Source organism: Eleutherodactylus coqui, chromosome 3 (genome assembly GCF_035609145.1).
Source record: "Eleutherodactylus coqui strain aEleCoq1 chromosome 3, aEleCoq1.hap1, whole genome shotgun sequence".
NCBI classification, from domain to species: domain Eukaryota; kingdom Metazoa; phylum Chordata; class Amphibia; order Anura; family Eleutherodactylidae; genus Eleutherodactylus; species Eleutherodactylus coqui.
Window position 1 is genome coordinate 179,636,586 of NC_089839.1, and position 15,323 is coordinate 179,651,908.

The 15,323-nt window shown below is 39.3% G+C and overlaps 1 protein-coding gene across 1 annotated transcript; it reads right to left on the reverse strand.

The window, feature by feature from the left end:
• Positions 1–2,637: 2,637 nt before the first annotated feature.
• On the reverse strand, positions 2,638–9,960 carry LOC136620212 (interferon-induced very large GTPase 1-like). The gene has a single exon (XM_066594918.1). The coding sequence runs from the start codon at positions 9,958–9,960 to the stop codon at positions 2,638–2,640; it is 7,323 nt and encodes a 2,440-aa protein (XP_066451015.1).
• Between the last annotated feature and the right edge of the window lie 5,363 nt (positions 9,961–15,323).

Sequence of the window (15,323 nt, forward strand, 5' to 3'; positions counted from 1 at the left end):
CCTTAATGACATGGCCCCTTTTTTTCTTTTTTTCCCCATTTCTTTTTTTCCTCCCCCCTGTTTAAAAAATCACAACTTGTCCCGCAAAAAACAAGCCCTTATATGGCCATGTCAATGGAAAAATGAAAAAGTTATGGCTCTTGAGACGCAACTGCAAAATTAGTTGAAATTCAATGATTAGACCATTTTAAAAAACCTGCCCTGGTGGGCACGACAGGGTGGTAGGAAACCCGCCACTCAAGGGGTTAAGTAATCTAAATACATATATAAAAATATAAATAAAGGTGAAAGCCCTCACTGACTAACTGTCTCGCCACTAATTCTCTTACTTCCCAGTGTCGTACAAACATGAAATTTGGCACAACCATTCTTTAGGTCCTAAATAGAAAAAGGAAAGGGGTCACAACTCGATTATTCAATGCTAAGTGCAAAAGTATTGCCACCCCTATATAATGTACCTAATCTAATTATAAAAGGTGAAAGCCCTCACTGACTGATTCGCCACTAATTCTCTTACTTTCCGGTGTCGCACAAACATGAAATTTCTTTAGGTCCTAAATAGGAAAAGTAAAGGGGTCAAAACTCGAAAATTCAATTCTAAATGCAAAAGTATTGACACCCATATATAATGTAACTTCCTGGTGTCATGCAAACATGAAATTTGGCACAACCATTCTTTAAGTCCTAAATGAGGAGAGTGGGAGGGGTGGCACATTCTGCAGAGGGACATCCATACAAGCAGCCTGAGGAGAATCTAACGCTCCTCTATGTGTATATATACACAGTATTTTATTCCTCGGTTACTCTAAAGAAACCTTGATTTCATAAAATTTTCTGTGGAAAAACGTAAATTGCTGTATCAAATTAAGTTAGCTGAGGATGGGTGTATCAGCTAGTATACTATATAGATGAAAGTAGTCATGAATATATATATATTTTTTAAAGTAAGATAAATATTTCAGTGGAGATTACTATATGTTTATTAATACAAGAATACATGGTTTTGTAACATACAAGCAATAGCATGAACTGTAAGTCACATCACCAGCTGTACTCAACATTGTAACATTACATATAGAAACACAGCAAAATCGTGAGTAATAGTGAGTATGATACAAAGAAAATATGAATACAACAAACTAAAGTGACATTTGGTTGTCTTTACTTGAAGTAACTAAAGGGAAACTGCCAGATATTTCATGGTGTCCTCACTGAGTACAGCATAAAAGTAGTGACAGACATGCTGATTTTAGTGGTCTGTCACGTGTGTGATAATGTGCAGTGAATTTTAAGAATTTAGAGCTCGTTTCTACATGTTTCTGCAGCTCCAAGCAAGAGATGGAGTCCAGTTTATTCACAAGGACCTAGTGGCCCGTCCATCTTCAGTGATTGGTAGTTTTCTTAGTATGCAGTATAATAAATGGGCAGAGCTAGCAGCACCTCCGGAATAAACTGGACTCCTCGCTGGCTGGGAACTGGAATAGGCTGTAAATTCTTAAAATTCCCTGTATATTACCCCAGAATTACACTGAAAACAACATTTCTGTCACTACCTTATGCTGCCTCAGTGAGGACACCATAAAGTACCTGACAGGTTCTCTTTAAAATAGACCTAAACACTCATAGGATATTATATTTTTTTTTACATGCAATCAATTCAAATAATTAGCTTTACCAGACTTTTCAAGCAAGTGAGAAAAAAAAAAATCAATGTAGAGAATGTCATTGGTGGGGATGTCCACCCTGATGATCAGAGATCTCCCTCTGATGTATTGAAGGTTTTTTCAACTATACCTGAATGTTAGTTGCTTAAAATACAACCCATTATTTGCAATGAGTGCATTAACATGGTTGATGTGAGAGAAACCATAGTGTTCGCGATGCACCATCTTGTTCTCCATTTCATTTTGAAACTTCCTTGATACACATATTCAGATATGTTGGCATGTGAACAGGACAATCAGAAGTTTACAAGGACATTTACAAAGCCTCACAAGAAAAGCTGCAATTGATCTTCGCTCACACAAAGGGTGTACGCATGGGGAAGAGACAGCTGGATTTTGTTTAGCAATATACTAATGCTACATGATCAGTCTGTTTAACAAATTCTGAAACAGATGGTATAGAGTTATTCATTTGCTCTTCTATACATGTGCATATATTTAACAATGTAAGCCTTAACTGAGCTCAGGAATGCTTTAGTAACCAATAATAAATCATAATAACCAGTATATATATATGCCTTCTAGCCTTGTTTTCAATGTTTGTCTAGAACTATTAATACTTCAGCTTTTTATCAATCTCTGAGCAATCTGTTTATCTAGCGACTTAAGGGGTTGCCAAAAGAAAAAAAAAGTCAGAGACCAGAGAAAGTGATAAAATAACCATTACTCATGTGTTGAATCCCCAGCAGGTCTCTTACTTTGCTGTAGTGATGACATGCTGTACATGCACATAACTAAATGGTCGCAGCAGTCGCGTGTCGTACATTCAGGCATCACCACTGAGGTCAGTGATTGTAGTAGAAAGGACATGCATGTGATCTCTACAGCTAAGTAAAGCAGGAATTTGCTGGGACCACTGAAGCTGCGGCGGTAGATCAGCAGTGGGTTTAATAGGCGAGTAATTTGTATTTTATCACATCTGGTCAGACTCTCTTTTTAAATGCGGGATAACCCCTTTAATAGTTTGTCTTAGTGCACCAACATAATTGTGTGTTGTAGATGACATACGTTTTTCAATCTCCCTAATGGCATCCTGTTTGGATATTGATCTCCATTGTGAAGGGATTTTTCCTTTATCTTGAAACTTTAAATTGTAATATTTTTCAAAATCTGATTCAAAACGCCAGGTGACCCACTTCCAGTAGGATAATGCGGAGTTGTCTGGAGTAATAGACCACTGGTTGTAAGGAGCACCTGCATATTTATACGTTTTGTAGAAAAATCTTTTTTCATCATCTACTACACATATTAAATCACTTGCTACAAGAGTAGTGCATATCTCTGTGCAAAAATATCTGGTTTTATCCCAGTGACAACCTCTTAAACCATTTGTCCGATGGAACTGCATACTATGGCATCCATCATGTGAACTTGTAGTATGTGTGCAAACGGCTTCACAAAATGGACACTGTTTCCAGCATCCAGAAAACTGGCCAAACAACATTGTGAAGGTCTTACTTTCAAGAGTATTCAGATCGTATACAGATAGCTCCTCTTTCAGGGATTGCACTACTATTTGTAAAGCCTTAGTCATTGCCTCCTTGAGAAAACCTATGTCACTTATGTTCTGATACCGAACACTTTTCAGGTCACTTGCTGACAGTTTCATATCATTTTTAAGCCCTTGGCAAAACCTTTCCAGCCATGATTTAACATCTCCGCGTTTGTCTGTGACCTCCACAGTTGATTTATCTATAGTTTTTGATATGAGTTGTCTAAAAAAATCCACGTTAATCTTCAGAATTTCAGAGATCTTGGCCTTTTCACTACAAATCTTGTGAACACGTTTTTGGATAAAAACTTCAACTGCTGATTTAGGATCTTTGATATATTTAATATAATCTCTGAATCTTTCCTTTTCTGCCAATGACTTCAGTAAAGAGTACTCTAGTTTAGATCTGTTCCCATTTAAAGAAGGGTCATTGCTTTTCATGTCACCAGCTAACTGAATCGCAGCTTTTTCTATCACTTGTTGTTGGATGGAACCTTTTAGCATATTGCATAAGAACTCCGCTAGTGATGCCGTTTCTGTTGTTTCTTTGCAGGAGATTTTAAAACTTTGCCAAAATTGATTCTTTTTACTTTCTAGGTAATCAAGAGGATTATTAGCTTTTCTAAAACCATCTGAGATGAAGACAAATCTTTCGGCAGCTTTTTGACACAAGAACAGCGATACATACAGTCTGTATTCTGCTAAATATTTCAACTTGTTTTCCAGCATTGTAGATATTTCCATGTTTATCAGGTTCAAAATTTCATGAAAATAGATGCACTGATAATCCATTTTGTCTTGCTCCTTTTTATCAATATATTCATCAATTCTCCTCCTTAGATCATATGTTTTATCTTTTATTTTCATCTTCTCATCAGGTTGAAGCTTTTCAGGAATAATCCACAATCTTCGTTTGCTCTGAATGTGCTTCGTGAACACTGCAAGAAAATTCTTCCACTTATAAGAATGACGAATTGTATCAATAAGATTGGTTTCTGTTTTGAAGCGTTCTAGGAAAACATTTTCTAAATCTTGGTGAATCTTAGGAGGCTGAGGCATAACTATTGTGTTGGCTACTTCAGTAATCAAGGCATTCCACATCTCATCAAATTTTTCCTGCAATTCTTCATCATTAAGTTTTCTTCCTTTCAAAGTCAAGGCCATGTTTTTGCTTTTCTCAAACATTTCATCTTCATATTTCTCCTTAAAATGGTTCATTTCTTTACTATTCTGTTTTGCTGTAAACAATTCATCAGCTTTTCTCTTCACCTCGTCTATAAGATCACCTTTAAGAGTGCAGAGTCTGTTTTCTGCATTTGCCCTCCATTGCACTAATAACTCGCTATCTTTTTCTTCTGTAAAAAATTTGTTCAGATCCTCCAGAATGTTTTTGTATTTTTCATCAAACTGCTTGGTAAGGAATGCTATATCTACAGATTTTATTACATCATTGTGAATTTGATTGTGGATTGTGTTTTGAAGCATCAGCATTTGCTCTCTTAGAGACCAAGCCCATTGACTGTGTTTCATTTCCAGCTTGCTATAAGCAGCAATTTCAAGAGAATTCTTAAAACTGAATACAAAGTTCTCATTAAGCAGTGCGTTCCACAGATCATTAACACGTGCTTTAAACTTTGAAATACTCAAAATATTAGCTTTTTTTTCCTGTTTTCCTGAATAGAGTATGACCTTCTTTAACTCTTGCACATTTTCACTGTAACTTGGATTTGGAGGGGCCATTGGTGGGTCACCTTCCCATAAGTGGGCAAAATAGTGAATATGAGTATTTACATCAAACTGAATGACATCATTAAAACAAGTGACCTCACACTGCTCCTGTTGCGCTGCACACAATGTCATTTCATCCAATTTCTCTTGAAGCCGCCTTCTTCCCTCCATGTTTTTTTCTTTAGCTGTGATCTCTCCAACATTTTGATGAACAAACAGACAGCTTGGTCTTAGGTTAACTCGTTTCATTCGCAGAAATGCTTGAACAGCAATCTGGAGAATGTCTTGCATTTCAGAAGGATTTTCACCAAAAATGTTGATTACTGTAATATTCCCCAATCCAATTACAAATGTAGCCAGTTCATTATCATGGTTTACTGAATTGTTTGATATTTCAATGGCTCTTAATCCCTCAGTATCTACAATAAGCATATATTCAAAGTTTAGTTCATGTTTAATTTCTTCGTCAACCTTAACAAGCTGCATAAATGCTCCTCGAGTACATCTTCCAGCACTCACTGCAAACTGCAGGCCAAACATAGCATTGAGTAAAGTGGATTTACCTGTGCTCTGTATACCTAGTACAGAAAGGACATAAAGCTTTTTATCACCCAATATTTTTATCAGTTCTTCCAAAACAGCTCCTATCCACTTCACTGGTACATGTGCAGCATCACCATCCATAAGCTCAACTGGATACCCTGAAACCATAAGATGTGCTGCAATTTTTGGTAAAGTGAAAAAGCTTTTCTGTTTCTCAGGAAAGATTTCTAAAGGTTCATAAATTTGTCCCAGTTCTCGCAGAATGTGCTCAAGCCCAAGTGTTGACATATTGATTTTGGTCGATAGTTGTTCTAGGTTGGCTTCCATTTTTTGGATAACACATTTATTTTTGCCCCTTTGTTTTTCTTTTTTTAAATCTGACCAAACATTGTGATATTGTTGATATAGAGAGGATAATGTTTCTGAAGACAATTCATCCAAAAACATTTTAAACCATTGTAGAAAATACAGTTTTGAGCACTGGGCATTTGAGTGTAGAATATGTAGGAAAGACCTCATAAAGTCATTCAGAGGAAATGCTTTTTCTAGTTGCTTGTTTCTTATTGTTTGTTTTTGAGACTCAATGTCGCTTCGCTGTTGCTCAATACTCACGTTATTCTTTCTCTTGAGTCTAGTGAGTTCCTTGTCTTTTATGCTCCACATGTGCCACAGATCGCCTTGTAATGGAAGAAATTCCGCCTTCATAGCAGAGACATTTTTTTTTTTTAGTAAGGTCAAGAGAACCTCAGCTTCAGCTCTTCCTTGTTTACACTGCTCTTTATCGATATCCACTATAAATCCTTGACATCTGGCAATACTTGCACATTTATTAAGAGAGTGTCTTTGATTTGAACTGATTAATAATGATTGTAACGCAGTGGATACTTCATGCACCAAATCTGCTTCATTTCTGTCTTTTAACCCGATTTTTAATTTTGAACCAAGTTTTGGTGGAGTATTTTCTTTGTCTGCAAGAAGACAGATTAATGGAGTTGGAGAGTTCAATAATTTTTGCAGAACCATTTTACCTTCTCCTGCCCTTGCATCAGAGTTATTGAACAAGACTACAATGACTGAGGAAATCTGTTCTAAAAATTGTACTTGTTTATCATGTTCTCGGGCATCACCATGTAGATTAGTAAATGCAATGCAGTCATCAAATGCATCATCATCCTTCCCACCTGGGCAATACCAAGCAATTTCTGTAATGCCATTTATTAGCAAAGAGTTCTTGCTACTTCCTTTGCAATGACGGTGAAAGAAGATGTCATGTCTTTGTTTGCTCATCAACCAGTTAATTATTTGCGACTTGGATGAAGTTGATGGACCAAAGCGAATGAAAGATACGATAGGAGTTTCAGCCGCAGTAATAAATGTGTTATTAGATTTATCATCTTTGTTTGCTCCACTTTTTGATTTCCATTTCTTCTTAACTTCTTGGAAAGACCAAAGAGGAAACTCGATACACTTTGTGCTAGGATTACTTACCAACAGAGGTAGAGCAAATTGACAAATTGAAAGTTTTGTGTAAATATATTGTCTCATGAAATCATTAGCACAATGAAAAAGTGCCATCTGTACATCCATAGGGTGAATAGGTTGTTCATTACTTGCAATTTGTTTTTCACATTCTTCATTGCTGTCATCAAGGAAATCATCTAAGAAATTATCAGCTGTGACATTTCTATCCTCTTCCTTTACGGTTAGGGTGTTTTTCTGACCGAGAGCTTCAGCACTTTTGCATTGTACATATCTAGCACGATAGTCCAACATAAGCAACTTTTGTAAGTAGTGGAATAAAAGTTGGTCTTCTCCTAAAGTCTGTGTTTCACACATGGAAGATCTAAATATCTTATGAAAATCAGCTGTTTTCATTTTTTGTGGGTAATATTCTACAAGGTTGAGTCTTTTCAACAATAGCAAAAAGTCTTCGTCCATGTTACTACTGTTACTTTGTTGATCAGGGTTTATTAACCTTATTTCGTCCTGACAGATATTTTCCAGTTCTTTAGCAATTTCATCAGTGCTAAATTCCTTTTTTTCTATATTTCCATAGGCAAATGCTCTTAGATTATCTTCCATTTTCCTCCAATTACAAAATTGTGAATGCTGATGAATGATTTTGTCAACATTAGAAAAAATATAACCTTCTAGATGACTTTCCATGAAATTCAAACGGTCTGTTTTCTGTTGCACAGTCATTTTTTTATATTCACCTGAAGATGTTAATCCTGTGTATAGTACAAATGCTTGCGCCTGTTCAGCACACTGAGCTTTAAGATCTGAATATTCCTTATAGACTTCTTCCATGCTACTCTGCAAACATTCTACATCTTTACTTCCTAAAATGTTACGGAAGTAGGAATTTTTTACACAGTATCCAGAGTTATTTGCAATAAGGAGCACCAGTAATTCTGTATCTTTCTGTTTCATTTTCCTCATGGTTTTTAAAAATGAATTAAGTGAGAGACTAATGTGCTGCGTAGCTTTAATCTTTGCTTGGTATTGTTCTTCTGTGGATGATGACAGACAGAATGTAACGGGAGAAACATTTTCTCTTGATTTCTTCAAAACATCAAGGAGCTCCCTAAATTCAGACACATAAATCTGATCAAGTTCATCCTGCTCAGAATTATAAATCCACCTCATAATAAATGAAGCATCTGGAAAATGATCTACTGAATAAATATGGGTCTCAAGTAATTCTTGAAGTAAAATTTTTATGAGATACACATCCTTGTCTGTACTTTCTTGATATCCCTTAACAATATTCAATAAAAATTCTTGAAGACCTTTATCTGACAGGCATAAATTCACCCAAGCACTGTAACGTTTGGTGGTTTCATTTAGTGTTTGTTTAAAGTCAATCAATGTTTTCAAATGTTCTTTACAATCCTCAGTTTTCCAGGACTTTACTTTCTGTAGGAAAAGTTTAGCTTTTTCCAAAGCAGTTACACGATTTTCGCCAACCATTAGTTTTGAAGTCAGACCAGTTGATAATGTGTAAGAATCAATTAAACTCGAAGAAAGTTTCATGATATCTGTAAACTGATCCCTATGATTGCTCACAATTATCTCCCATACGGGAATCAGCTGAAATCCACGATCTATAACACTCCAAGTCTTATTACTTGATACAAGACCTGATTTCCAGTGAAAGAGAGACTCCACTTCTGAAGGACCTCCTGTTCTGGTGGAAGAGAACTGAATATCTTTCTGAAATTTAGAGATGGTTGATCTGTCAATGGAAGCCAGTGTATTTATTTTTGATATGTGAAAATCTGCTCCACTTCCAGCATAACTAGCACCCATGTAGAAGTTTAGTGCTTCAGAAAGGTTTCTTTTAGCTTCTTGCATCTCATTAGATGTTATGCCTTCCATGGAAGCTCTCCACCAATATATTCCCCCGAAATGTATAGGGCCCAGGTTGGCATGGGTGCTAAATCTCTGGAAAAAATCTGTACATTTGGTTCTTACAACTTGTTCATCTGAATTTATGTCAATTAGTTGTTCAATGTCTTTTAATGCAATTAGAGCTTCCTGTGAAAGCCTAAGCTGATCCTTAGTGAAGTAGCAGGATGCTAATGGGATGTAATTGTATATTGTTGTACAAACATAAGTCTTATGACTTGAGCGCTTACTGGTTTTCTCAGATCCTGAACCTTTGCTGTAATTTATACTACCTTTAAGACCATAGCCGATAAAATCTAAATTAACTGAGCTACTTAAACTTATCCCTATTTTTTCAACTGCTTTTTGAAAACTGGTTTCCTCTATTTGAGATGTAAATTCCTTTTGCTGAAATACTGGACTTTGCTCTGGTCCAAGTAGTTGAAAATCTTTTGGAACACACAGCAGTGGTTCACGTTTCTTAAACACGGCATCAATGTTTCTCGTTTGGCTCAATCCCTCAAGTGCTAAACCCCCAGAAGCATATTTAAGGACATCTTCATCTTTTATATTGACTTTTGTTAAAAATGATTCTTCCATGAGCTTAATCTGCTTTTCATAGTGATCTATGAGATCCACTAATGACTTTTCAGATGGTGCAGAACATTCAGAAGGAATTTCTAGGGCTTTACGTATTTCTTCTTCTCTTTGCCTGATCATTTCATCATGTCGATCTTTGCCTTCAAAACTTAATGTTTTTAGCTTAGTTATTATCTTTAATGCCTGTTTATTTTTTTCTTTCATTACCTGACATCGCTTCTCTTGTGTTTCCTTAATATTTGTACTGCTATCTGGCACATTGAATAGTTTACGTAATGCTCTCTTTTCCCATAGATAACGAGTCTTTTCTTCTAGGATTGAGTAGTCTTCAGGCTGAATGTATTGTATTGATTGCACATTATTAATGCCCAACTTTTCTTCAAGCACACAGAGCCAATACTCAGGATCCAAGCCAATCTCTTTAACTTTATTGGCAAGCTCAATATTAGTAGAACTCCCATCACAATAGCCTGCCATTTCCATGCACCTAAAAGAAAATAATGAAATAGTGTTACTTTAAGGTAATTTCTAGAAATTTTTATTTAAAATATTTATAAGACAGCGCTCCACTGCATTTTCTGCATAACCCCCACTCATGATTTCCCCTCCCCTATGACTATTGCCATTCCTATGCTATTATGTTTATTACTCTATACTCAATTCTTATTTTTGCCTCTTTTCAAAAGCACCTTTAATCATCTATTTATTGTGAATGTTTAATGGTTTATCAGATTTCCTCATAATTTTATGTACCTTCTCCATAACACTGCAACCAGTATATTTATTTTTCACTCTTTTTTCTTTCTTTCAAGTTTCTCCCATTTATTTTTCAAATAAACGTTACTGACTAGTCAGAAAAATCATCTGTGAGCGAATAACCTTGAGGAGATTCACACTAGTATGACTTCTAGCAAGGCAACACTTAGGTTTTTCTACCTTTTATATTTTTCTGTTTATAACACTAAAGCACACTGGTGTATAATAGGCCAACTGAGAGTATGGCGAAAATGGAAAAAAAGGAGTAACCCCGGTGAAAACGGAAATTATGTAAAGAAAAAACAATGGCATGACCCTGAATCATGGTTTAGATATCAAAGCTGCTGCCCAGCCTAGCTGACGTTATACCTAGTAGGTAAATGTATAGAACGATAAAAGAGAAAAAACACCATGGTGGACAACATTTTTATGAAAAGAAAATCAATTAAGAGAGGTGTATTAGCCTAAAAAGATCTGTTTATTGTTAAAACCAGCATGTATACGCGTTTCGAGGTATCAGAACCTCCCCCTCAGTACTTGGCATTAAACTACATAAATACACATGCATAGTATTAGGAGGAAAGTACAGACAAGAATAGAAGGGGGATGTTGAGATAAATATTATATATATATATATATATCCGAAAATAAGCCTAGCTAAAATCACATTTAAAAATAAATAAATAAATAAATAAATAATACTCACATAACCGGCTGCGTCCGAGTCCCTCGTGCTGGTCCCAAGCGCTGCGGCAGGCAGCTATGTCCTCTGTGCTGAGATATCACTCTCTTTCTGGTGACAATGCTTTGAATACTCCGCCTAGAGCAAGCGAGTGCTGTGATTGTAATGAGCGCCAGCCAATCAGAGTCGGCGCTTGATTATTCAGAAGTCATTCAGTGAATGACATTACTGAATGGCTGCGATTGGATTACGAGCACCGCTGGCTCAGCCAATCACAGCACTCGCTTGATGGAGGCAGGTTATTCAAAGTCCCGTCACCAGAAAAAGAGTGATATCTCAGCACAGAGGACATTGCAGCCTGCCACAGTTCCATCGGGGACCACCAGCACAAGGGACCCAGATGCCAGGGACCAGGTGTGTATGAGACACCCCCCCCCCGGAAGTAAGACACCGTGCCTCTCTTAAGGCAAAAATTAATATATGAGTCTTATTTTCGGGGAAATACAGTATATATGTATATATTGCGTAAGCTTTGCATATTCACACGGTAAAATAGAACATGCTGTGATTTTTCTTTTTCTCACACATGTTGATACGCAGTGTCCTCACGCATATTTGCATGGATCAACAAAAATCCATTTATTTTCATACACAATGAAAAAACTTCCGTGTGCATGAGGCTAGAGGCTCCTACCCATTAGCGATATGTTTTCTTGCAATGCGAGAGCGAGTGAAAACGTATGATTATGAAACCAATGATTTTCAATGGTTTCATACTCATTTGCGATTTTTCACTTAAGCCTCGCAGCGCTAAGAAAAATCTGCGATATCGCTGATTGTTGTCAACCCCATTGAAAACGTAGCGGACATCGCGGACTTCGGCAACAGCTACGACAGCTATAGCAGGGAATTCCTTCATACCCGCAAGGATGAAGGAATCCTCTGCCACAGCTGTGACAGAGGTCCGCGATGCTATCCCATTGCTTTTAATGGGGCCGGTGCACCTGTGGCCCCATTCAGAGCAATGGGGGCTGGCAACCCCACACAGCGATGATTTTCTGGAAAGAGCTTAAAATATATTGAATTCAATGATTGGCTGAGCGCTGTGACCAATCTCAGGAAGCGTTCAGCTGTCAGTTATTGGCTGAGTGCTCAGCCAATCAAACCAGCGCTTTCTGGGGGCAGGGATTTTTCAATCCCCAGCCTCTAGAAGGCAAAAGATGACTGCCGGGGCCAGAGAAAAGAGTCAGACGGCTCTTCTGGGTGAGTAAGAAAGTTTTTTAAACAGTTTTTTTTTTATTTTTACAGTTACTGATGATTTTTAGTGAAGGGCTTATATTTCAAGGCCTTCCCCGAAAATCATTGCTGCAGGGATTGCCTGCAACTAGAGATGAGCAAACACCAAAATGCTCGGGTGCTCGGTACTCGATTTGAACTTTACATGATGCTCGAGAGCTCGTTTCAAGTAACGAACCCCATTGAAGTCAATGGGCGACTCAAGCATTTTTGTATGGGACTGATGCTCCGCATAGCTGATGACTTCTCAAACACCAGAAAACATCAAAACATCATGGAAGCACAACAGAAACGGATAGGGAAGGGCATGGGCAGCATGCGTGGCTGCATCTGAGGCACCCAGGTCCCACTATTAAGCCAAAATGGGGGCAAGAGTCTGGCGTCACCCCCCTAACAACTTACTTCGGACAAACCCTCATTAGCAAGGCACACGCGCTGGCACATCTTAGCCAAAGCACCACACTAGCTGCAACCAAGGACAATCACTGCTTGTGGGTGACCCCGCTGCCTTTTCTCCTGGGTTACATGCTGGCATTGCTGTCCAAACCCCTGCACGACCCACAGCGCACACAAAAGTTTCCCTGCGCAGCATTCAGCTGCCCTGATGCCACACGATCGCTTCATAGCCACACCACCCTCATGTCTATTTATAAGTACGTACTGGATGAGGAGGAACTGGAGGCACACACTGCAAAGGGTTGGCAGGGCCAGGCAGCGACCCTCTCTGAAAGTGTGGGCGATAGGCCACAATGCTGTTGAGAATTGATGATAGATTGACGTACCAGCCTCCACCTTGTGTGACCCAAGGTGCCGTGAGTTGCATAGCAATGGGAAATCCATGTGTCCCCACACAATTCATTCTGTGTAGGTATCAGATAGCTGAACGACGTGCTAGGAAAGCCGCCTGTGCCCTACCCAAGTCATTCAGTGTATTTGTGCCAGATAGCTAAAACACAGCAATGGGAAATCTTTTTGCACCCACAGCATAGGCGAGCCCATGAAACCCAAGGAAAGTATTAAACATGCAATTACAGTGCCCAAACATGGCAGACTTTCACTCCGCCCAGGACCTCAGCCTCTGCACACACCCTCAGCAATCGTGGGCATAAAGCAGACTACGATGATAGTACAGCTGTGAAAGTCTCATTAAATCAGTTACGGTTGCTTTCACCGCTCCAAAGACTGGATTAACCAGGAAGAAGTTCCACGGGCCAAACCTGGCGCAGTTGCATTTCCCCCAGGACATAGGCCTCTGCCCACACCCTCAGCAATCATGGGCATAAAGCGGACTCCAATGCTAGTACAGCAGTGAACGTCTCATTAATGCAGTAACGCTCCTTTTGTTTGGCCCAAACCAGTGTCTTAGATAACTGTGGTAGCACGAGAGAAAAAAAATACATGTTGCCCAGTGCTGATCCCCTGACCCCAAGCAGGAGGAGGAGGTGGCATTACAAGGCCAAGAAACCATGACTAAGACCCACTATAGTCTGTGTAGGAAGTATGTGAGCCGGCCCTGGGTCAGGCTTGGTCCCAGCCTCCACCTTGTGTGACCCAAGGTGCCCCGAGTTACATAGCAATGGGAAATCCATGTGTCCCCACATATGGAGCTCAACACCGCAAGGGAAAGTCTTTGAGTTCCTTGGGCTCGCCTATGCTGTCAGTGTACAAAGATGGTACTACACAGGAAGAAATCAGAGTGCCCAAACATGGCAGAGTTTCACCGCGCCAAGGACCTTGGCCTCGGCCCACATTTCTGCCCTAGTCAGTCAGTGTATTTGTGCCAGATAGGTAAAACACTGCGATGGGAAGTCTTTGTGCATCCATAGTATAGGCAGACCCCAGTAAAATTCCTGTAGTAAAAGTATAGGCAGACCCCAGGAACATTTCTGTAGCAAAAGTATAGGCAGACCCCAGTAACATTTCTGTAGCAGAGGTATAGACAGACCCCAGTAACATTTCTGTAGCAGAAGTATAGACAGACCCCAGTAACATTTCTGTAGCAGAAGTATAGACAGACCCCAGTAACATTTCTGTAGCAGAAGTATAGACAGACCCCAGTAACATTTCTGTAGCAAGCGTATAGGCGAACCCCTGAACCATTGGTGTACCATGAGTGTAGGCGAAGGCTGGAAAAATTAGTTAGATAACAGTATAGGCGAGGGCCAGAAAAATTGGTGTACCAAGAGTACAAGTGTACCCCTGAAAAATTGTTGTACTGCGAGAGCAGGTGAAACCCAGAAACATTTTTTAACAATACAGCTCGCTGTTACTTAATTTGTAACAGAGCCTGGGGGCAGCCCTGTGAAAAAAAAATGGTTTCTGACTGTTAAAGTATCAATACTTTTGAAACTTTGAAAAATTGTAAAAAAAATTATAAGCAGAGCCTTTTGGGCCGCATAAAAATTGGCAGTTCAGCGTGATGACATGCTTTTTTGGGAGGAAGAGTAATAATATCAGAGAGTGATTGACAAAAGCTAATTCCCCTTTTTTTTCCCGGTGATAGAGAAAGCTTTTTTTTTTCCGGTTGCAGCAAAAAGAATTTTTAAGTTCCACTGCTCTCCGCCGGTGGAGAAGAGAAGTCTGGGGAAATCCAGCCTTTGTTCATCTTTATGAGTGTAAGCATGTCGGCACTGGCAGTTGACAGGCGGGTATGCTTATCCGTGATTCACCCAGCTGCACTAAACACCCTCTCTGACAAGACACTAGTGGCAGGGCAGGCAAGCACCTCCAGGGCTTACAGCGCAAGTTCGTGCCACGTGTCCAGCTTTGAAACCCCATAGTTGTATGGAGCAGAGGCATCATGGAGGACTGTGGTACGATCGGCTACGTACTCCCTCACCATCTTTTTACAGTGCTCCTTCCGACTAAGCCTTGACTGGGGAGTGGTGACACAGTCCTGCTGGGGTGCCATAAAGCTGGCAAAGCCCTTGGAGAGTGTTCCCCTGCCTGCGCTGGACATGCTGCCTGATCCCCGCGCTTCCCTGCTAGTTGGCCCTTGGAACTGCGTCTTCTGCCACTAGTGCTGTCAGATGGGAAGTTTAGCAATCATTTTTTCCACCAGGGCCCTGTGGTATTGCATCACTCCCTTACCCCTTTCCTCTGGCTATCAAGC